Source organism: Morus notabilis, unplaced genomic scaffold (genome assembly GCF_000414095.1).
Source record: "Morus notabilis unplaced genomic scaffold, ASM41409v2 Scaffold557, whole genome shotgun sequence".
Lineage (NCBI taxonomy): Eukaryota > Viridiplantae > Streptophyta > Magnoliopsida > Rosales > Moraceae > Morus > Morus notabilis.
The window spans coordinates 4,021-29,576 of NW_010363043.1; the positions used below are offsets into that span (position 1 = coordinate 4,021).

General features: G+C 33.1%; 1 protein-coding gene across 1 annotated transcript; it reads left to right on the forward strand.

Annotated features, from left to right (window-relative positions):
* Positions 1-611: 611 nt before the first annotated feature.
* Positions 612-2,525, forward strand: LOC21390200 (cyclin-D3-1). The gene is made up of 4 exons (XM_010103360.2): positions 612-1,332; positions 1,438-1,639; positions 1,746-1,876; positions 1,979-2,525. Exons 1-4 carry the CDS (start codon positions 817-819, stop codon positions 2,228-2,230), a joined length of 1,101 nt encoding a protein of 366 aa, XP_010101662.1. The 5' UTR covers positions 612-816; the 3' UTR covers positions 2,231-2,525.
* The last annotated feature ends 23,031 nt before the right edge of the window (positions 2,526-25,556 follow it).

Below are 25,556 nucleotides of genomic sequence, written 5' to 3' on the forward strand. Positions count from 1 at the left end.
GACGTTATTTTCATGTCTTGGGGTATGTGTAAGGTGCTCCCGCCTGCGCCAATTCACCCACTTTTTTTTTTTTTTTTAGCTAGAAGCCAATTCATTATTCACCCACTCTCTGAAGCAAAAAAAGTGACTAATCCAGAAGGAAAAAAAAAGGAAAAAAAAAAGGAAAAAGGAAAAATGGAGGGAAAAGAAATAGAAGATTGTCAATCGTCAAGGTCCTTACCAAAACAAAGGAAAAAAAGAATAAAAAAAAGTAAATAATACCAAAATAACACCGAAACTATCTTTTCCGGTGCAATTATTTTCACCTCTCTTACTCTCTGCAACCTATAAACACCCTTTATTCCCGTCTCATTATATAAAGATGATCATGGTCCTTGATCCCACGGCGGAGAATATTCAGCGACTCTTTTTTGGTCTGCACAGCATAGTAAATTATCGAGTGGGACCCAAAGATAGGATGTCCTTGCAGGGAGAGGTACAAACGTCACGTGTCGACTTATTGTGCTGCATGACCCATGATTCACGTTTTGGTGGTCTTACTCCTAAGGCCAATTAGCCCCCAATAAAACAAAACCTTCACACACACACACACACACACACTCTCAGGAAAAGGGAGAAAACCCCACAAAATAAAAACACATTCTTTGAACCTTTGGGTTCTGGTCAGTCCCCTCCCACTCCCACTCTTTCATTTCAGAGAGAGAGAGAGAGAGAGAGAGAGAGAGAGAGGGAGAGATGCCTAAGCTCTCTTTCATCTTCTTCGTCTTCTTAGGCCTATAATGAACTCATGCCAAAACCTCTTCTTCTCAGAAGAAGATGGCTCGTCATCACCAGCAAGACTCAAACTTGGACGCAGCTCTTTACTGCTCAGAAGAAGTGATGAGATTAGCGGACTTTTCCCAAGAAGATCAGGAATATATAGTAGAGGAGATCAGTTATCATAGCTTTAATAATTCATTACACAAACCAAATCCATCTCCAATAATCTTGCTAGAGCAAGACCTTGTCTGGGATGACGAAGAGCTAATCTCTCTGCTCTCTAAAGAGAAGAAAATGATGAACCAAATGTGTGATTATAATATTAAACTTCAAACTAACCCACCTCTCGCCGAGGCTCGCAAAGAAGCCATTGATTGGATGCTTAAAGTCATTGCCCACTACTCTTTCACCGCTCTCACTGCGGTTCTCGCCGTTAATTATCTGGACAGGTTTCTCCTCAGCTTCGAGTTTCAGAGAGAGAAGCCATGGATGACCCACCTCGCTTCTGTGGCTTGTCTCTCTCTTGCTGCCAAAGTGGAAGAGACCGAAGTGCCTCTTCTCTTAGACTTCCAAGTAAGTTCTTCATTATAATTCGTATGAACCTTTTTCTGGATCTGCCTAAAAGTCTTTGAAAATTAATTGAAAAAGAAAAAAATGAATCGTTTTTTGTGTGGTTAGGTGGAAGAGAGTAAGTTCATGTTTGAAGCGAAAACGATTAAGAGAATGGAGCTCCTGGTGCTCTCAACACTCGAATGGAAGATGAACCCAGTTACTCCAATTTCGTTTCTTGATTATATCATTAAGAGGCTTGGCTTAAAAGACCATCTCTGTTGGGAAATTCTCAAGAGATGTGAGAACATTATTCTCTTTCTCATATCAGGTGAGATTTGAGAAGATATTGGAGATTAATTTTTTTGAATATTAATCATAATTATGAACTTATCTCATTCCTGTTCTCAACCATTACACTTTACAATATTGTGCAGATTCAAGATTCATGTCTTTCCTTCCATCTATAGTGGCTACAGCTACAATGTTGCATGTTGTGGATAGCATAGAGCCCTGCCTTCAAGTCGAGTTCCAAAACCAACTTCTGGGTATTCTCGGAATCGACAAGGTCAATATCATTTTGCCACTTTAAATTGTAGTTAATTTTAATCTCCAAGTTTCAATCTTTTTGCCAATTTTTTTCTGATTCGAGACCTGGTTCCTGAAACAGGACAAGGCAGAGGATTGTTGTAAGCTCATCTCGGAATTGGCATCCGCGAACGTTGGCCAATCCAAGAAGCGCAAGTTTGGTGTCGTCGTCGTACCAGGCAGCCCAAACGGCGTCATGGACGTGTCGTTTAGCTCCGACAGCTCGAACGACTCGTGGGCCGTGGCGTCGTCGGTTTCGTCGTCGCCGGAACCTCTGTCCAAGAAGATGAGGGCCCACACAACGAGTGCAGATTTCATCACCATTCCTCGCTAGCTACAACTAGCTTTAGCTCCACTTTCTCCTTTTCCTATGAACCCAACCGGGTTTTTTTTTTCCCTTAATTTTATTTTATTCTTAATAAATATATCATATATTGTATAAGAGTTTTATGTCTTTAGTCAGATTGCCTACCATCTCTGCATTTTTCCAACCTAATTATATGTAATTCGGAGGATCGTATTGGGTTTGGAAAATTGAGAGCAAGAGATGGTTTGCATATCTCTCTTTCTGATCTGACTCTCCGTATAGTACCTTTTCTTACCTGAAAAATACAAAAAGATTTAAAAAATGAAGCCATAATATTTATTTCATCTAGCTTATAATGCCAAGGCAGGGGATAATGATCAAAGGTTTCTTTGCCTATCATTATATATTTATGAGAAAGCATGCAATTTGACATGGCAAACAGTGGCACAGAATCGTACTTTATTTGAAATTCTTTTAGTAAAAGAATCCGCTTTGGTGATACACTTGTTAAATGTAATAATAATAAATATAGATATCCTTTTTTTAAGGATTATTTTCATAAATATTCTTAAATTATATACCTTATTTTAAAATGTCTCTTAAATTTTTAAAATGGCACCTCTTAATCTATAAAAAATAGATAAAATAGCTCCTTCCGTCCACTTTTGGTGGCATACTATTAAACGTGAATTGTTAAACTCTAATTAAATCTATATGTTTAGATATTAAAAAACTGATAAAAAATTATTTTTAGAAAACCTTAAAATCAATTGTCACACACAATCAACCCACCCAAAAACAGCTGCCCTTTGGCCGTACTTTTTCCGTGCGAACGTCGAGCACCAAAGCCCGTGTTCCAAAATGTTGTTCTTTGCCTAAAGTCCCATTGTCAAAAAGCTGTTCCACAAATTCAGAACCAAATTAACAACTATCACAAATCAAATTTGAAAATGTTATTAGGTATTTTGAACTTTCCATTGTCATTCATGAGTAAATTATACAACTCAACCATTGCGTAGACGATTCCCATTTTATCATTCTTGCACAGATATGCATTTATGCCTGTGTTTTAAAATGTTGTTGTTTGCCTCAGAGTCCCAACACTATTTAGAAATGCGGCTATGATGCAACCTCTCTCTAGTGTTAATTTGCAAGCACATGTGGTCGCTGTCCGTGCCACGCCTTCCCCCTCTAGAACAGCCACCTCCAAGCCCGCCAGCCCTTATCACTGTAGTTGCGTCGGGCCAAATTTGTCGCTTCCAGCTCGCCAACGAAGAGAGAAGAGGAAAAAAGAGATAGATTTGGGTTTTGAAATAAATGTTTTCTAATATTTTTATTTTTTATCTTTTTCAAGAGTAATTATTTTTATCTATTTAATTAGAATTTAATTAATTTTTAAGCATGCCATGTGAGCAAATGTTTATTTAATGTCATTAATTAATCTTTAACATGTCAGTCAGTAAAATCTGTTAAAATAAAAGATAAAAGTGGATGGAAGAGGTATTTTGAATGATTTTTTATATATCAAGGGTTTTTTTTAAATTCTTTTGAAAAATCAGGTGACATTTTAAGACATAATACATAATTTATGAAGTATTTATGAAAATAATTTTTTTTAAAAATTTTGGATTGAGAAAAGAAAAGAAAAAAATGAACAGATAAGTGAAAGTGAGTATTATCAGGAGGAGGATCCATTAGAAAGGAGAAAGGGTGTTGTGTTTGCATGTGCCGGGAGAAACAGGTTGTCGGCCACTAGAATTTTTGGGATTCTAATTTCATCATTATTATTTAGAGGGGAATTTTTGACCTCGTTCGAAGAGTTTCCTTTTCTACGACCTTGTGTTTTGAAATTGCGTTCAAGACCAGGTGTCCAGCTGTAATATATCACGTTCGATTATTTAACTAGTAAAAAATTTATCATCTTCTTTTTTGTTAGATCACATAGCTTGTTGTTTTTATGTGACGTAATAATGTGTACGTGGTAACAAATGTGTTGCTTCATATTCTTGATTTTAATGTTTAAAATTTAAATTTTTTATAAGAAAAAAATACTATAACAGAATTAATAATTTAAATTTGAGTATACGAAACAAACAAGCCTTTAATGGGTTAATATTCTGCTTCATTCATTTCAACGGTTTAAATGACAACTCAGGTTTTTACTATAATATTTTTTTTCTCATAATAATAATGTATATGTCGTAACAAATGTAATTGATTCAGGCCTCGTTTATTTTATCGATTCGAGTTTTTAATTTCAGGTTTCTATAATTAAAAGCTCTCAAAAAATGTCACATCTAACTTTTTCTGTTACAGTTAAAAGCTCTCAAAAATATCACATCTCAGCTCGAATTAAAAACTCAAATCCGTAAAACGAACGAGACCAATGTGCCAATACTCTAAATCCCCCTCTTACCCGAGAGAAATAAATAATAATAATAATAATAATAATAATAATAATAAGAATAAGAACTCTACATCCCCCTTTAAGACCACATAATAGTATTGGAAATCTTTTTCTGTGTGTTCCTTACACCTAGACATTCATTTTGTTATCATTATCGAATGTAGGTGATCTTCAACTTCAAGTCACCAAAATTACTTCAGGAGGGTGTCTTGAGGAAGACTAGCAGATCTCATTTTTTTGGTTGGAAATGACTGAAAAACATCATTTGTTTCCACAGATTTTATCCAGCTCACGTTTTTTTTTATTTGTTTTTTGCATTATGTTTGAGCTTTCAATTCCTTTTTAGAGGGTTTATAATCAGGTTATGGTGTTACTTCCTCAATGCCCCGATCTGTTCTAAGTTTTGTGTATTCTATTTTTGTGTTTATAAAAAAAAAAATGATAGTCACAGGGTGAGTTCTAGTTTGGTGGGAGTGAGTTGCACTTGTGGTATTTAAGTGTACAAATTCTCTCACAGGCAATAATTATTTGGATATAATTCACTTATGGATCATAGTGTTACCTCTTTTTGTAGGCCATTGTGATCGATCAGCTCATGGATTTTGTATATTTTGTTATGTGTTTCTATATAAAAATGCTTTCTAAGACCGAAAAAAAAAAAAAAAAAAAAAAAAAAAAAAACCCTTATCAACTGTAGTGTCCCTTTTGAAAGGGAAAAGTCAATAAAAGCTACACATGATGTAAAATTAGACCTTGGTATTAAATATGCCATGTTCATGCCTCCACATTAAGGGAGAAAGTCATTTCTTTGATCAGACAAAGGCCTACCTAGTCAAAGCTTAGACGGTGAAAACACTAGGATATATATATATATATATATATATGTATGTATGTATATAAACCAGAAATTAAGCTCAAGTCTTCGATGTCCTATGCCTTTTGGGAAATGAAATATTGTTCCTTTCCAATCGAAGCTTGACAAAACTAGAGATGAATTAGTTAGGTTATTGAGATATTTTTAAATTTTGTGCATGGTTGTTTAAGTTCGGGTTTTTATGATTCTTATTTGCATCTCCGATCAATGAGTTAAATCATATGCGTATTAATTGACGGGTTCATTTAAATATCCAATCTGTCTTTTTGCTCGTTCAATATTGGGGCCACCATGCATTCATAACTTCAAATTTTAGTTAAAGAATTGCCTAACATTTTAATTTTTTTTTTATATGGCCTAGAGGATCTCACTTCATAGTCTTTGATATAGAAAATGACAACCACAAAATGGACCGCATGTGCTTTCTACCATTTCTTTTATTCCTATTTTATTGATTTCTTTATTCTCTCCTCTATTGAACAACAGAAGCTCTTTAGATTTCTTACTGAAATTATGATTCCTGTTTGGTTTACTTGCTGAGCATTGAATGATATAGAAGCGTTTAATTTTGTTGTACCGTGAATGTCGGAGTACTGCGAAGTAAGCTTATTTGGATGCATATTGATATGCTTGACCTTGACCATATTATAAAGATATACATATATATATATATATATACCTTCCTCGTGAGAATTCGGTAAGGATTCAATGATGCAAATTTACTAAAGCACATAAGGTTTATAAATGTAAAGAGTAATGTTAGAGCATTAACTCAAATTTTAATTTTTGTGTATCAACTAATCGTTGAAATTTGAGTAACTGTCTTTAGCATTATTCTAATGTAAATATGTGATTCTTATACACATTCTCAAATATTGTCGCACAAGTGTAAAAGAAAACGTGGCGATGAAAATAAGTTAAAATGAAAAAAAAAAAAAAAACAGAGAATCCAAATATAAAGTATAGAATTTAGACGCATTATCAAAATAAAGGAGGCATAAGAGAAGATTAGAAAGGATTTTGGATACAAATTAGATCCACCAAAGACGTACCTAGAAAAGGGAAAATAATGAAAGGTGAAAGGCGGGGAACGAGCGTTGAAATTGGGGGACAGTATCTTTTGATTTTGTTTGAGATGTCTTTGTTGCTCCTCTTTGTTCTTTGCTTTTGGAAGTTTGGCGCATACTAGACTGTAGCGTACCCAAAAAGAAAAAGGGAAAAAAAAGAAGACAATGATACCGTAGGGATTGTTGATGAGTATATAAGCCAACATCTTCTCTTCTTTTATGGACAGTGCTCTCTTTAAGCTCCCCTTTTGACCTATTGAGCTTCTTGTTATTTTCCAGCATTTAACATTGAATAAGGCAGCTTGGTCCGTGCGGTGATATAAATTATAAGCACATTGTATTGTCAACAAAACCCAATCATCTTTCCATTAAGACTCTAGTTTTTTTTTTTGTGTGTGTGTGTGGTCTATTCCCATTAAGATTCTACTTAATCAAACATATTGCATGTTTTATAGAAAATTTCTCAAGTAAATCTAAACACCCATATTTACTTCTATTGGGAATTTCTATTTCCTTTAAGTTCATTTCATAGGCCATGCGCTTTCCCTCTGGTCCACTATTTGACCATCTATCATGGTCCAAAATTTCATAGGGATTTTTTAGTCTAGTTGTAAGTTGTAACCAGATGCTATTCTATATAATTTGGAAAACCAAAGCTAAATTTAGAGGGGATATTAGAAATCTTACCCTCAAAAAATCCTACAGCAATGAGCAAGTCCAAAAATACAAGTATAAAAAAATGCATGTCCTTTTAGTAAGTTGTTAAAAGTTGTTCATAATTCACATAATAATCATATGAGGGTGCATATTAGGCACTCAATGTTACTGCCCATTTGCCTTTCCCTTTTTCTTGTTATTATTATTTTGTTATAAAAGCATACGGTAAATAAATCTACAAACAAATTGGGACCTGAAAAATATATATGGAAATCATTGGGAATTAGAAGAGAGGGCCAAAGAGTTATTCGGCTATTAACTACAAAGGAGACAGCCTTAACTCTTGTGTCATATTGGGCAATTGTAAAAGTGAGAAAAATTGATGGGAAATTTTTTAGTACGTCTGACGTATCAGTAAGTTAAGTTTTTTTAATTATTAAATCTGCGTATTTCGATTTTTATGTGATTTTATATAAATTTAACGGACAATTATATCGGTATGTTGGCGTACCGGAAATGATCTCAAATATCATGCAGTTATTGAAGCACTTTTTGTTTTTGCTAAATATAAAGAGTTAATTGAAGCACTTATTTCTGGGTACCAGGAAAAAAGAAGAAAAAAACTACCCCACAAACACAGGCACACTCAGAACACTGAACTGCTAGCTCATTGGAGTGAGACAATTCTGTGGAGATTACAATTTGATTGGAACAGAGCCCGGGAATGGGACACTTCAATCCATTCTAGCTTTGGCAGGATCTTGCCACATTCCCTGCGTGAATGGCATAATTGCAAACTACCCTTTTATAAAGATTTTTTAAAAAAAAAATTTCTCTTTCATTTTTTTCTTCTGTATTATGTGTAGTTTATTTTTGGATGAGGAAATAAATAAGTGATTAGTAAATTGTAGTATATTTTTTAAAAAATAGTAAATTATAGCCTAATTTAATATTTTAAGTTTTAAATATTATTAAAAATCTAAAAATACTCCTAAACCTTCTTTTCCACCTTACTCATCTCTCCTAAACATTTATTTTTAAAAAAATACTAAATTATAACATATTTTTTAAAATGGGTAGATTTTAGTCAAGTCCATCATGGCCGGGACTAGCGGCTAATGGCCGTAGACTATTTTTCAACAACATGTGACCATTTTTTGGCGACCTGTGACTGTTTTCTGGTGACCATTTAACACTGTATTTACTGACAAATATCGTATTTACTAATAAATATCATATTTACCCGTAAAACCGACCATCGACTCTGACAACCGTTTAATGCTGTATTTACAAGTAAATATCATATTTACCAATAAAAATTATATTTACTAATAAATATCATATTTACCTGCAAATCCGGCCACCAACTTCGGTGACCGTTTAACACTATGTTTAATAGTAAATATCATATTTTTTATTTACTAATAAATATCATATTTATCCAAAAATTCAGGTACCGATTCCGGCGAACGTTTAACATTGTATTTACTAGTAAATACCGTATTTATTAGTAAATATCATATTTATTCAAAGATCTCGCCACCGTCTCCGGCGACCATTAAACATTGTATTTACCGGTAAATATAGCATATTCCAAATTGTAATTACTAAAGTATTTACATGTAGATACATTATTTATCATATTCAAAATTGTAGTTAATAAAGTATTTAAAGGTATTACAATATTTACGAGATGCAAATTTGTAACTACTAAAATATTTACTGGTAAACATAATATTTACCATATTTAAAATTGAAATTACTAAAGTATTTACTAGTAAATCCAATATTTACCAACTTCAAACTTATAACTACTATAGTATTTTCAAGTATATACAATATTTACTATATTTAATCTTCTAACTGCTAAAGTATTTATCGGTAAATATAGTATTTACCAGATTCTAAACACAAAAACAGACAAATCCAAAACAAAATTATTCTCATATCACAATCACAAACTCATATGTAAATATGAATTTCAGTTTTACCAGATTCAAACTTGAATTCTGTGAGTACTTACTAGTAAATACTCTAGTGAAGATGCACGATCTGGAATAATGATGAGCGCCCCCTTCGACGGAGGGAGAGCAAGATTCGCGGAGATGGAGGTGATCACGAAACGAAGAAATGATCAAAGTCAACGACTGTGAAAAGAGCTCCAAGCTTTTGAATGGGCGGTGCGACGGTGGTTTGACCTGCGGCGAAACCGGTAAGAGAGATATCGTCAAACGACTTGCCGTCATTGTCAAAATTTTTTTGCACCACATAGTCATCATCTGGGGCAGAGATGGTGACTCACGCGTCACTTCGTATTAGTGGGATGTGTTCGTGTCAACTCATTTATTAATTGTGTTAGAAAATATCAACGCAAACGCGACTTGTTTATTAAACGTGCAAAAATATCAACCCAAACACGACTCATTTATTAATCGTATTAATCGTGTCAACCCATATAACCCGTTTAAATTAATATATTGAATAAATAACTAATATAATAATGACTTATTTAATACGGTCAATACAAGTTTAACATGTTTATTTGTCAATTTATCTTTTCCATTAAGAAAAATAAATGAATTTTTCCTACAAATATTAAAATTCACCTAATTTGTATTTAATATGTCATGTAAACTTTCATGTTATATCACATATCATTAGATTGCAGATGACACATATAGTTAATCGTGTCAATTCGTGTCACTTCGTGTTAGGAGGTCAACTTTAACCCAACTCATTTATTAATCGTGTTAATTATGTCAACCCGATTATGACCCAAACCCATTTATAGTAAACACAAACCCACTAACTTCGTGCGGGTTTCAAGTCATGTCGTCGTGACGCTACCCGAATTACCAGTCTTACGCGTGAGAAAGAAAATGAGAGGAGAGAGAAAATGAAAGAAACGTGGATGGGGCTGTCTGAAGGGGTATGTGAGGAAAGAATAAACGCTAAAAGAAAGGGTATATTGTGAAAGAATCATCTGTTCCCAGAAAAGAATTTTAAATATGCTATTATTTACTAGAATTTAAAAAATAGGTAAAGTGTCCAATCTGATACCAGATTAGAACGGTATATGTATATTTCTTTTAAAAATATGTATATTTTCTCTTAAAATATGTATATAGGTGTTTAGATAAATTATAAATATCTTTCTACATTATACATATTTTAAAATATATATATTTAAAAAATATACATGTACCGCTTCAATAATTTGAGACAATTTCAAAAAAAATATGCTGTATACTATAAATGCACCTATAAAATATGTTGTTTAGTGCATCTCCCCTTTATTTTTGGTCGTAGAGATCGAGTTTGGTTTTTTATCACCGCAGGATAAGTATCCAATGGGCTGTGTTTGGGCTGGGCTCTTGCTGTCGGCCTATAGGTGTCACCATGACACCATCTCATGTAATGACAACCGTACAATTCGACATTTAACAGGTAAAAACTAAAGGCTAAAGACCTCCCATCATATATTTTTTTTCTGCATTTTAGATTCATAACCACATTTTCTTTTGTACGAGTTAGGACAAATTTTATATATCAAGAACAAACTCAATAATTTCTTGCCCGGCAATGCGACCAATACGCAGAGTGGTCCAGTAGGGTATTAGTATGCAGATCTAGTATTGGCCCTAGTATCATGTGGTCCAAATATACGATTTTTGGGTTTACTTTGGTTATAGTCAAAATGTCCCATCGAGAACATGGGGGTTTTTTTTTTCAATGCGATTGGGGAATAGTTGCAATATTTCTTCTCTCTTTTTACTCGGCTGATTATTGTAATCAAGCGTACGCTTGGGGGAAGGAAAATGATAGATGTCTCGACATTAATTTGAGAAATTGAGAGGCATCATGAAATGCGAGTTGAGCAGTCAGAGAATAGTAAAAAAAAAAAGGGTTGAACTCTTTTAGTTTTACCTGATATGACTTTGATATTAGCCATTAGAGCATGTTTGGTACATCGTATGAACACTTATTATATTTTTATCAATAATATAATATTTAGTGACATTTATACAATATATAATTTAATACGAGATTTAAAATTAATACAATGCGGAGTGTGATATTTAATACGACTTTATTATGAAATTTAACTTAAAATATCATATTAAAAATATATAAAATATTTTACAAATATTAAGATTTGAGGTTGGATTTTAGGACTGACGTTGGAGTCAAGTTTCGGGACATGTTGGGTTTATAGTTTTTTAAATTACATTTTATCCCTACTTTTTAAAAATTATATTTTCACCCCTGAACTTTTAAATAATTATGTTTTGACTCCTCAATTTTTTAAAATTATATTTTGACCCCTCAAAATTTTCAAAATTATATTTTTGCCCCTTACTTTTTTGAAAATTACAATTTGACCCCATTTTTCTTTTTATTTTTCTTTTTTTCAAAAAAAAAAAATCTTATATAGAAACTCTATTTTCTCCCTTGCTTCCACCAAATGTTGGGTTTGGATCACGATTAAAGTAGAATTAAGTTATGATTATGCCTAAATTTTATATTATTACAAACTAATACGTAAATGGATTACAATAGTTAAAATAGTATAATGTTTGATAATACCACCAACCAAACACCATATTGTATAAAAATTATACAATGTAATACAATACTATATAATACAATACAATACTATGCACTAAACATGTAGAGTTCTATATTTTTTGTCCTTTTTATTGTAAAGCTATTAATTGGCTTGTAGTTTGTATTGAGAAGTAGGGGGACATTTTTATGCAAAAAATAAAGTTATATTATTTAAATAGTATATTTAAAGGAAATAACGAAGTATATAAAAAATTCTTATTTTTTTGTTGAACTATAAGATTCTTTTTTTAATCTAGAATCTTTTTCATAGGGTATAAAAAGTACCTACAGATTTACGTACTTATGAACCATTACATTTTTATGATTTTATTTGTTCTACCTATCTTTTTATTTATTTAGATTTTATTTTGATCAATAATGTTTGGAAGGACACGCTACTATTAGATATCTCTTCCATAGAAAGCTAATTTTACTTTAAACGGGATAAACTCAAGCTTAATATATTTTCTTTCTTTTTTGAGAAATTTTGAAGAATTCCAAAAAAAAAAAAAAATTATATTCAAATTTGTACCGCTGATATTGGAGATTCAAATTTGTACCACTGATATTGGACATTCAAATTTGTAGAAAACAAAGCCCAAAAATTAATTATAAAAAAAGCCCAAAAATTAGGTTCTTAAAAGCTATTTTTGTCTTCCTAATTCCAAAAACTGTTTTTAAAAGTGTATGGATTGTTTATTAACAAAAAAAAAAGTGTTTGAATTGTTTGTTAAAAGTGTTTTGATTTTCAAAGCAACTTCTAGTCAAACCAAAGAATGATTCTTCTAAAATATGCAATTTTAAGTAAATTTTAAAATTCATACCATGATGTCATTAAAGCATTACAAACTTAATTCTAACACTTTTATTGTTTATTATAAAATTTAAAAATGTATTTGACTCATTTTTTTAAAAATATTTACGAGAAAGTCGCGACTTTTATTTCTCTTCTTCTATTGACTAAAAGTAAAAATAAAATCTCTGTCAATTGGTCCCTTAATTAAAAGTCAATAAAACATTGCATAAATCTAAACTACAAATTATCTGTGGCATAAATACAAAGAGATATAAATATTGTAGCATGCCACCCTTCTTTTTTTGTTTTTTTAACAACTGTGCTTCCTTCTTTAACGTATCCAACTTCAAAAAAATAGTCCAACTTATGTTTTGAAAAATTTCCGCCATAACAGCACTTTCGTCTGCGCTTTTTCAGCTTCTATGAAATGAATAACTAACGATGTGTGTTGTAACTCGTTTTAAAATAATTTTATTTTTTATATGAAAATGAAAATAAAAATGTTTTCAATCTCAAACAGAGATTATCTTTAATAATGCGTATAAGAGTTTTATCAAGAGATTATTTTCAGTATAAAAAACTCATTAATATCCATCTCTCTTTCTTTATGCTCGAGAGATGAGAAAACGAAAATAAAAAATGAAAAACGACTAAAAATTGTTTTTTATTTCTCTATCATTTTACACTAAACAAAAAAATCGTTTTCATTTACATTTGTCTTTATTACGTCAAACGCCATTTTAGAAACGTTTTCATTTTTTTTTCTTGAAAAACGTGAAAAATAAAAATGAGATCAATGCCAAACACGATCTAAGGCTTTGTTCATTTCACCGATTTAAGTTTTCAATTATAGTTTTGTTACAGTTAAAAGTTCTTACAAAAAATCACATTTAACTTTTCTGTTACAGTTAAAAGTTCTTATATAAAATTATATCTCAATTCAAATTAAAAACTCATATCTGTGAATTAAACGAGACCTAAAAATGTAAGCATATTCTCTTAAAAAATGGAAAAAAGTGTAGAAGAGCATAATAGCTTTAAGGATTAATTATATATATATATATTTTAAAATGTCCCTTAATTTTTCAAAACAATCCAAAACGTCTCTTAGGAGACGTTTGATTCATGGATTAGAATTATTTTCAATTTACGTGTATTTTTTATGATTTGAATCCTTCAACTAAACATCCCCTTAATCTATACAAAATAACTCAAATTGTCCTTTCTGTCCGGTTTGTCTATTGATCTAACTGAAGGGCCTACGTAGCATCCTATTAAAAGTCAACTAAACATTCAATTCAAATTAAATACATAAAGAAGTAAAAATTAAATTGATAATAAAGAAGAATAAAAAATAAAAAACGTAGCATTTTCTCTCTATTTCTCCTCACTTTGTCCCCAGTTATATTTCTTAAATAAATAAATAAAAAACATTAGATGTGTTTGAGATTCGTTTTAAAATAATTTTTTTTTATAAAAATAGAAATAAAAACGTTTTTAATTCTATACAGAAATTATTTTTAAAAATACGTTTAGTAATTTTATCAATAAATTATTTTTAATATGAAAAAAAACTCATTAATGTCTTTCTAAAAGAGGAGAAAATAAAAATAAAAAATAAAAAAAATGACTTCATTTCTCTCTCATTTTATACTAAAATAAAAAATCATTTTCATTTTCGTTTTTTATCTTTAATTGTGTCAAACGCCATTTTAGAATCGTTTTCATTTTTTTAAAAAAACGTGAAAAACAAAAATAAAAACGTAGTTGTTTCTTGAGTCAGACGAATATCGTGATGACGGAAAGTTTGACGACGCCGACATCAGACCTATCCCCATGTCGATAATGGATTATCCGGCCCTCACTCAAACGGAAGCGTGATCCCCTCGATGGAAGGAAAACCCAGCCTTCTTCCCTACTGACGACAGCGCGAACCCAGCGCCTCCTCCAACCGCAGCTCGAACCAGCTAGCAGTGACAACGACGAAAAACCATCCGTCATGGCGGCACAAACCAACCTTCCTACGATGGCGAAACGATCTCATTCTCCCTCGCTGCTCTGATCTCCTTACTGCACGAGTTTCCCTGTCCTCTGCCGGCGCGAATTCTACTGCCATCTCCAATTTTCTCTTATTTTCTGGGTTTGGTTCGAGCTCTCAATAGAAAGCTCTTCAACCAAAAAATTTTGTGAATTCTAGCCCACTGCTAAAAAAGAAAACCCAGATTCAAGCCAAAAAAAAAACCAACTCATGATAATGAAAAAAAAAATTACACTTTTAAGAAGATTTGCATATTGTGAGAGGAAATAGAAGAGAAACAAGGGAGATTTTGAGGAAATATGATGTTATTTGGTTTTCTTTGTAGTAGATTTTGGTGTAGGCCATTTAATTCGTTGATTTAATTTTTTAATTTAAGTTGATATGTGATTTTAAGTGAAAATTTTTTATCATTATAAAAAAGTTAAATGTGATTATTTTTAAGAGTTTTTATTATAATAAAATTCAAATTGTAAACTCAAATCGGTAAAATAAACGTGATCGTATTTATTTTATTTTTCCTTTTCTTAGATCTACTTTGTCTCCTTCAAATTGATGCAATGAAATCAGTGATTAATTTTCAGAAAGAAAAAAGAGAGATTTTAAGGAGAGTGGTCGAAAGAGAGGAGGGGAAAACTTTTCAGAACGTTCAACAAATTAGGATTTTTTAATGTTCTTAATTTGTTTTTATTTTTTTATTTCTTCATCATTATTTTTCTTATAGTTAATGTTATTTATCCATTTAATGGTTTTAATTGACGTTTAATGCTTGCCATATCAGCAATCTGTTAGGGTTATACACAGACTTTGATAAAAGGAGTAACTTGAGGCTCCGTTTATTTTGTTGATTTGAATTTAGAATTTGAGTTTTTTTACAGTAAAAAGCTCTCACAAATAATCATATTTAACTTTTTTATTACAGTAAAAAGTTATAATATAAAGTCACATCTCAACTCAAATTCTAAATTTGATCAGTGAAGTGAATGGTGCCTCAAATTTCATATATATTATTAACAACGTGTATATATATATATATATCTACAGTAAAAAGTTATAATATAAAGTCACATCTCAACTCAAATTCTAAATTTGAATCAGTGAAGTGAATGGCGCCTCAAATTTCATATATATTATTAACAACGTGTATATATATATATATATATATCGCTCAGATGAGCACACAACATCCTAGTTTGTATAGTTCATATCATCAGACGAACGTTGCTCATTTGCTTTATGAATTTTCCTTTACGAGGAGGGAGAAAAAAAAGAGTAAAACCAGATGATTAACACACAGAAAGATTTGGTTAAGTACTCCTGTGAGTTATGGGGCCAAAGTGGTCCTGATGTTGTCAGGGAGCAAGGGGTTTTAATGGCGTCTTCTCTTTATCCAGAGCTGCAAAAATTTGATTGATGATCTCTTGCGCTATATAGTAGGGTCGACTGGACCCTTTGTGGAAAAGATCACAGCTTTTTTAGCTAATTATACAATACAAACAAAGCTCTGCAAATAACTCTTCACGCATATATATATATATATATATATATATAGGACTGGGCCGAAAGGGACATTTAGTATTATTTTTAGGCTTTTTATGTACGTACGCCTCTCAGCTCTCCAGGCGATAGGCCCTTTGCTTCACCAAATCGATAAATATATATAAATGGCCGCAAAACAAAAAGAAGCATTTGTGTTGGCCACGCAAAATGTCTCTCTGCAGTGATCTAATGGGGTCTTGTCTGAATATTTTTACAGCTCTACATATAATAGCTAGATATATCATATATATATATATATATATATTGTCCAAATCATATCGTTTCACTCAGAGATATATTGAATCCGTCTTGGACTTTTACATGGACATTTGCATGTATTATTGGTCCCATGTAAACCACGGGACAAGATCTCCTCAATGATCCTTCGCACGATTTCTTTAACTTATTTGTTGTTTCCTTGTTCTTTGTATTCTCTTCCTTTTATTATCTTTTCGCGGTTGATAAATGATGCTACTTATAAATTCCCAACCACCTACTTTTTTTTTTTTTTTAAATGAGAGTGAGGGTCACATATTAGTTCCATTTTCCTAGCTAGTTACAACCAAGTTCTTGAAATGTAATTATGACTTAGAAGTTAATTAAAATCCTCGAAAGCTTTGAGATAATAGAATGGCGTATGTTGTTAAACTTGGATGATGTCAAATAGTATGCCTATGGTCGACAATATGGGTCACGACACGACTTAAAAACGATATGAATTTTGCGGGTTAAAGTTAAAAAAAAAGAGGTTCGGGTCAGAATTGGGTCAACCTGAAATTGACACGAAAAATATGAGTCAATTTCGGGTTGGACCCGCCTAACCCGAACACGACACGAAACTCGTAAAAAACTAAAAAATACATATATTTTTCATTTCATATTTTAAATTTTATTATGAACTTGTGATATCATGATAGTTATACTCAAAACCTTATACTATTATTTGCTTAATTTCAATGGATGTTATTGTAATTTAGTGTGTTATGAATTTTAAGTTATTTCTAATATGTAAAAAATTAAATAAAAGTATACAATTTTTGTGTTCATTTCGGATTCACGGGTCAATTTCGTGTCACGGGTCATTTTCGGGTCGTGTCGGGTCAACTCGTAAAGTGGTCGTGTCGTGTTCGTGTTGCGGTTTTTAAAAAATTTCGTGTCACGGGTCGTGTTCGGGTTGACTGAAAATTTAAAAAGAAACAATCAAAATACGATACGTGACACGAATTGCCACCCCTGTATGCCTACACTATCAAATGTGTTCTTTGCGGGCCCGTTTAATTTGTTGATTCGAGTTTTTAATTCGAATTAAAATGTGACTTTATGTGAGTTTTTTACTGTAGTAAAAAAATTAGATGTAATTATTTTTAAAAGCTTTTTACTGTAGTAATAAAACAATATGTCAATTTGATACTTGATAATGTCAGCGTACAATTAAAAAAAAAAAAATTTACTGGTGCAACCATGTAGAATTGCATTCAATATTTTGGTTAATTACATAAATATTGAGAGAGTCCGCACAATTTAAAGGATGGAAACAAGATGTAAAAATAAGAATTTTGCAGCCAAGAATTTCTTCAACCATGAATTGGATAACGCATTCATAGGACAGCAAGCCTTAGCATAACTAAAACAAATAAAAAATAAAAAAAGAAAACACTGAATTCAACTTAAAAGAAAGAAAAGAAAAAGAGGGAGAGAGAGAGTGATATTAAAGGGCCGAGCAGCCAGCCTATCATTTGGGCTCCAATGACTAACGATCGTAACCCAAGTTTCGTCACAGCATGCCTTAGGCCAGAGCCCAACTGGACGCTAATATTTTTCCCTTAAAAGTACTTAGGTGATAGTAGGGGTGAAATTCAGCCTGGTAGGGTCAGTTTTTTGGTAAGATTTGGGCTGGTTCACAAGAATTAGGCTAAGAAAACTGTGGGCCGCAATAGCTCACTTGCTCCCAGAACCCGTACACCATTAGGTTACCTTGGGTAACCTCGGGTCCGCTTGGTTACTTCGGGTAAACCAACTCCAAATTTGTAGTTCTAGGTGGTTGGTATCTTACTATCATACCATCAGAAGCCTTGGTTTGGGCCTGAATGATTGGGTGGGCCTGGTTGGTATCTTACTATCATACCATCAGAAGCCATGGTTTGGGTCTGAACAATTGGGCAGGCCTGGGCTCTGTAGCCTGAGCTAAACGATTGTAGCTGAAAATTTCAGGCTACGGTGGAGGAAGTGAGATGAAGAAGAAGAAGAGGAACGGCGGAGCGGAGGAATTGAGAAGAAGAAGAAGCGGCGATGGAGGAAACACTCAGAGAGAAGAAGAGGAACGGCAGAGGAACTAATTTGATTTGCTTTCGGGCGGGTTGGCCTACCGTGGGTTGAAAAGAGACCGGCCCGCGCCCCTACTTACAAATTTTGGGCTGGCCTTATTTGAAAACGGGAAAAGGAAAAAAAAAAAAAAAAAAAAACCCTAAATATTCGGGTAGGGTAGGCCGGGTTCTGTCAGGTAAGGTCAAATTTGTTACACCCCTAGGTGATAGGACAGAAAACTTGGGTGGAAAATCACTTAATGTTCTGCCGTATGGTAAACTTATCAAACTACGGTTGCATGCTTCTTCATGTGATAAAATGAAGTTACTATTGTAAGAGAACATAATAGGATTGTTTGTGAATCAGCCAAAAAAAAAAAAGGATTGTTTGTAGGTCCTAACCGTTGGTTTTTTTTTAGTTTGATGACCGACACCGCGTTGGAGGTTCTAGTTGGAACGGACATATTGATAGTGAAAAAAGCCAATTGATGCTTACTGAATTTTAATCTTATGTTTTACTTTTTTGTTGATTTCTCTTCGTTCATGGCCTTTTGGGGTTACCTTACAAAGACTGAGAACAAAGACGGTAACTTGACTTGCTGCGGGAGGCGTGTTTGCTATATTAGGTATGGTTGGGTTCGGTTCGATTCGAAACCGAACTCTAAAAATCTAAATTAACAACCAAACTGTCCCATTTTTTATTGGAGCGTTTGGTATGCTGTAATCTTTAAGATGGGAATGAGAATCTACAAGATTATCGCGTTTGGTAAAACAATTGCAATTCTTAGATTCTCAAAAAGTGAATCCTCCTTTTGGGTAATCAGAATACCAACTTAATAAGGTGATATTCAGATGCCTGGAAATCTTAAGAATCACCAACAGCCAATAACCACCATCATTACAACCACACCACTACACCCATCTTCACAGCCACCGTCCCACCTTGTCGTCTTCCGTCACCAACATCAAACGGCCAACCGAGCCCCTCGCCAATGTCCCACAACCAGCCCAGCCCCGTGCCAGTCACCATCTCGCAACTCAATCACCATCGACCTCTGTCCTGTGAAACCCAGACCCCACCTACTTCCATCACGCGAGACCCAAACGCAGTAAAATGATATTCTTGGGAATCTGATACAAGATTCCTATACATAACTAAACGTGATAATACATGTTTCTTGAGAATCATATAATTACTTTCTCAGTAATATTATTCTTATTGATTACTTTGTACTAAATGCCTCCTAAAAGGTTTGTTTAACCGACCATTTGGTTGGTTTTCTCAATACTGCTCGTTTTTTCGATTTTTTAAAAACATCATAGAACATAATACTTCTATTGCCGTTGAAAATCACCTGTGGGCCTTCTTTGATCTTACTATTCTCTTTCGCATGGTATCATAGTGATCATTTCAGGGGAAAAGTATGTGTCCTTGAAGAAAAGGCAAAACTAGCATCAATGTTTACAGCTTCCGTATATGCCAGATAGGTGGTGACTCATTATTGTGTCAACCGTATTCTTTTAGGACATGGGCTTAGCTAATAACACCACAGAAATAGGCCCAGAATTGACCACTGAGTGACCGGCACTGCCTGGATTTTCAGACAACCAATATTCAAAACTCAGAGGGCAGGGGCAAAATCCCATTGGTCACACGTACAAAACCACATGGAGTATTTTACATTTTTGCTATCTGAAGTGGGGATCACACCGCTGAGGAAGTAGCTTTGTCTAAACCCTTGTGGTCCATACGCACACTAACAAAAGTCCTCGCTATTTTTCGAGTTTTTTTACGCCTGTTTGATATGAGAGTTTTGCGGGTTTGAATCCATGAGTTTAATAGATTTGGAATTCTAAAAAACAGATTTGGGTTGAGACTCATATGAGATATTTAAACCCCACTTCAACCCCAAAAATGAGAATCTGGCTCCTCATGAATTTTGTCTATTTAAACCCATATGGTTCCAACCAATATTTTAACACGCATCTAAATAAAAGTTCATATCACAGGTTCAAATCTCGAAGAACCTCGTACATGTGAGGTTTCAACTCCCTTACCAAATGAGCCCTAAAAGATGCTTAACTCATAAAAATAATAATAATCAAATAAAACGTGTTCTGAGCTCAAATATTTTCCAAAACATTTGAATTTTTTAAGTGCCGGAATTCAGAGTTCTACGTTACTGAGTTCAAAATTAGAAAACCGTGACCAAGCGCACTCACAACATATCAAATAAAAAACCGTACGTATTTGAAAAGAGTAGCCTTTTATTCGTGCGAAAGGTCGTTAATTTTTTTCAACTAGTGCCGGCCCACGTGGTGTCTTTGCCTAGCTGTGCTGTGCAGTACTGCAGGACCAGCTCCAGATCTTCCCACTGGCCACTAACATTTTAGCATTTTTCGGACAAGTTTTTCAACTACAAAAGCTTATGGCCTCAAAACTCAAGAGCCTCCACAACAGGCAAAAGCTTATGGCCTTAGAAAGCAACCAAAGTTCTGGTTCATATGACTTGGGTCCTCGTAGCCATACTTTCCAACTTTATGTTTTGGATAAATAAGACAACGTGTCTAATTATGTTACCAATCACACATGTTAACATGTCACAATATAAATTTCTATGTATATCTATATCTATATATATATATATATATATGTGTGTGTGTGTGTGTGTATCTGTGTATATACACACACACGCGCGGTCACCAAATGGGTAACAAATTTTGCCGGGCCCCACCACTATTGAAGACCCTTTCGGACACGTTGATTGTCTGAACACAAATTCTAATCCATTCTGTGTGATTTCGGTACTATTAGTGATAAGAAGATACTAAATTAAAAGGACTAGTCGCTTTAAACCATTGTGTGATGATGATTCTTTCCTCCACTCTGGGACTAATGACTGGATAGAAAGGATATTGGGAACATTCAAGGGAGTTTGTGATCCATCCATTTGACACCTTCCCAGATATGAAGATAACAAGAAAATGAGCGACACCTCTTAAAATTTTTCTTTTATTGCCATGATGCCATTTATGGCTGGGGACAAAATTATAAAATGTCAAACGCTTTCAATTGTGACATAACTAAAAAAAGTCTAAAACGTTCGGCCAAGTAGGCCAAGGAGAGATTCCCAGTGTCTTTCCCATAAAGACTCAAGTTATTAGTTTCATGAACATATAGCGAGACTTTCAGATATTATCGTGTACTTTACTTTTTCTCATTCAGTGAATCTCATCTGTCTTGTGTTCGTATTGCCCTGAATCTAGTTGGAATCTTACCTATTTTACTAGGGCTACAACAATAAAAAAAAAAAAAAAAAGTATTTACCGTCACTGCAGATATTTAATTGAGATTCCTTCTATTTTTTTTTTTTTTTTTTTAATACAGTACAATGAGATTCCCTAATAAAGCATTTAGAAATTGCGCTGAAAGAAAGGATCTTGAATCATATCACACTCAGCAAACGTCTCGAGCAGAGTGAAAAATTGGGCAACATTCAAGAAAGGTCGAAAATAAAAGCCAAGAGCGGACGAGGGCCAGCTGTGGAGGGGCAGAAAAATATAACAAAAACAACTGTTCTTACGTCTTCTTATTGTTACCATTATTTTACTAGTAGTTATTTATTTTTGTAATAGGGCGGAAAGGTTGTTGGTGGGTAGAATATAAAATAGAGTAAATTGCACTCATCCATCCTCAATTCATTGTCGTTTGCATGGTGAACCTTAGACTTTTTAATCTTGGTATTCAGCACTCAAAATTCTATAATTCTCACTATGCAGTCCAATTAATAACGGACGTTAATTAATGAACGACAACTAGGTTATAAAATACCAAAAATTACAAAGTTCAAGGTCTAATTTATCAACCTACAAAAAGTTTAGGGTCTATTTGTGGAAAAATCTTGACGAGGTTTTATCCATTACTTCTCATCCTCAGCTGCCACAACCACAATTATAATAAATTGTAAAATTTAGTCCTATTTATAAAAATTGAAAGCTCAAGTTCTAAATTGTTAAATTAGTATTGATAAATTCAAGATGTACTAATATAACTATTTTTTTTCAAAATAAAAATAAAATAAAAATAAAATAATGAAGGAGAAGAAATTAAAGGGGAGGGTCCATTAGTTGATATTTGTCAGTGCCGAATTAAGCCAAAGAGCATGCAAGCGGGAAAATTGGAGATTCTGAAACAGAGAGAAAGAGACAGAACATGTGATACGAATCTTTTTTTTGGAGCGTACGACAACCAAAGGGCGAGTGGTTTACTTAATGGGAGGGTGAGAGGATGGATTGAGAGCGAGGGAAGAGAGTGGGGAGAGTATCCTTAAGATTCCAAGATCGTAGTGGGCTACTCCCACTTGATGCTGACATTTACCAATTTCCACCATCTCCTATGACCAAAATTTTCCGTTCTTGCCGTCTTTACTACTCTTTTTCCTCATGTTTTTCCTAAAGTATTTAGACCAAAACTACTAGGCGACACCATTTTTTTTTTTTGAAACATTGTTTAGAAGAGAATATTATTGCTTGTTTATAGTGAAGAGATTCCAAACAATATATGCTTAAAAAAATGAAGCTGTTTTAAAAATTTCTATTTAATAATTTCCATTTTTTTTTTCTCTTTCTAATCTATATTCTTAGTAGACTAGTCTAAGCTAGATTTGGTTTCCCATCAATATTGCATGGACTGGACATGGGGTTACAATAAAAGTGATAGCAAATGCGCCATGCCTGGCCCTTCATTTCCCCCGCTTTTCCCTTTTGTCTTTTATCCTGTACATGCACTTTTCACCTTTGGGCTGTTTCTTTTATTTTTCTTTTTTTCCTTTTAATTATTTATATTGAGTATCAAAAATTCTATTCTCTGTAATACCTTGTACGTGATCTCTTAAAACGAATCCTAAAACTCTTAATATTTTTCGTCTTAAAAAAATAACTTCGTACGTTGTTCTGTTTAAGGATGCCTTCTAAAATAACTTCATAAATTAGTCCTTTCTTAGGTTGAATAAAAGACGCAATTAATTGCCAAAATTAGTCCTTTCATTACGATCCTTCTCAGACTCCATTAGTTTAAGGAGGCCTTCTAAAGTAACGCGATCTGTACTAGATATATAATATGATGACGATGATCTCAACTTTGAGAAAAAGCATTTTGATATATCGTGCCTGTCTTCTCTCAGGTGATTCACCCATATCATTTTCAGACAAAGATCTTCATTGAAATGCTTTGCTAGTTAGCTAGCTAGAAATATCCCATGCTTTAAAATCGACAGGTATATATAAAAACTTGTTAAAGTATAAAACTATTGTTGGTCCATCTCTTAATAGCTTAAGTTTTTGAGATTGATTGGTAAACTAATATGGTATCAGAGAGGGAAGTCTTGAGTTCAAACTCCTGTAATTGTACTCTTTATCCCCATTTAAAATTGTCATCATGTGTTTGGTATTTAATATATCTCGGACTTAAATATTCACGTGTTGGGCTTTCCAATTAATTTACCCACACGATTATCCATTGTCCAACCCACACGTGAGGGAGAATGTTAAAGTATAAAACTATTATTAGCTCACCTCATAATAGCTTAAACTTTTGAAATAGATTGATAAACTAACAAAACTCACCCACTAGGCTGCAGAATAAGTGGAAACCAAACCATAAACGTATCAACAACACTAACACATTGTATTGGTGCCAAATGTCATATATGGTAGTATAGTAATAAAGGTTACCCAATCGGACTAGACCACATATTAACCGTATTGATGCATGCAATTAATTACCTACTTAATAATTAGTTGCTATTCTAATGAATAGGAGAGTTGCAAAATTAATTGGCCCGCCTCCGAGAAATTTCGGCTCTTGCGTTTTAGTGGTGTGATAACTGAAAAGATATGTTTTTGTGTTAAAATAAAAACAATATACAAAAAGGGGGAATGCGTTCTCTGGGCCGTCGGTGCTAACATGCGGCTTCATACAAGAATCTGCTGTACATGCACAAATAGGGGTATTTTAGACATTTGCTCCTTGAATTCGTATGGTTTTAGAAATTTGCCTTGTAAATTTTTAATTTTGACAAGTTATCTTTTTAACTTGTAAAATTGTTATAATATGCTACAGTTTTACAATGATTATGTTAAATTAGTGTCAGAAAAGATACGTTTCACGAAAAAATTTTAACATCTCAATTTAAATATAGTACAAATCTTTTAGTGCATCAACTTTTAATTCTTTAAGTCTAATAAAGAATTTGAACAAATTTTGTAAAATTGGTTACGTTAAATAAATTTATAAATTCTGAGGGTTGATTGTTAAAATTAAAAATTTGAGGGGTAATTTACTAAACTACCACAAATTACAATCGTGCTAAAAAAAAATCCCCCACGAATAGAGACGTCAAATCAGCATAAATGGCAAAAGTCTACCTAATTATGGCATTTGCCTCACGAGAAGTATTGACTGTCGCTGACCTATATGCACTCTGATTCCACGTACAGGTTACCTCATTCACTTCACAGATTTAAATTTTTAATTTGAGTTGAAATGTGATATTTTTTGATAATTTTTTACTATAATAGAAAAAGTTAATGTGACATTTTTTTAGAGTTATTTACTGTAAAAACCTAAAATTAAAAACTCAAATCGGTGAAATGAAGGAGACATTGTTCACATTAAATCTAACACTTCCTAGGTTGATCGATAGTCGATGATCTATTTTTTTGGTTGTACATCTTTGAACGTCTATTTATGGAATCTTATAAACCTTACTTTTTCTTGAGTGGTTTATTCAAGATTACAAGTACGATTAATTGTTGGTGTATATATGTCCTACAATAAGAAACTGTGTGTGTGAATTATTATTTCTATTGCCTTATGTATTATAAAGTGTGGAGTATATTATACTAAAAAAGAATCTTATTCAGTTGGAAGGTTTGCAGCTTGTATAAGGTGCTAGCTCAAAAAAAAAAAAAAAAAGTTGCACTTTCACGAGCTCAAGTCATTCTAATCCACGTCTAAGGATCGAGAGGAAGCACTTGAGATTTTCAGTTTTGGTCCCGTTCATTTT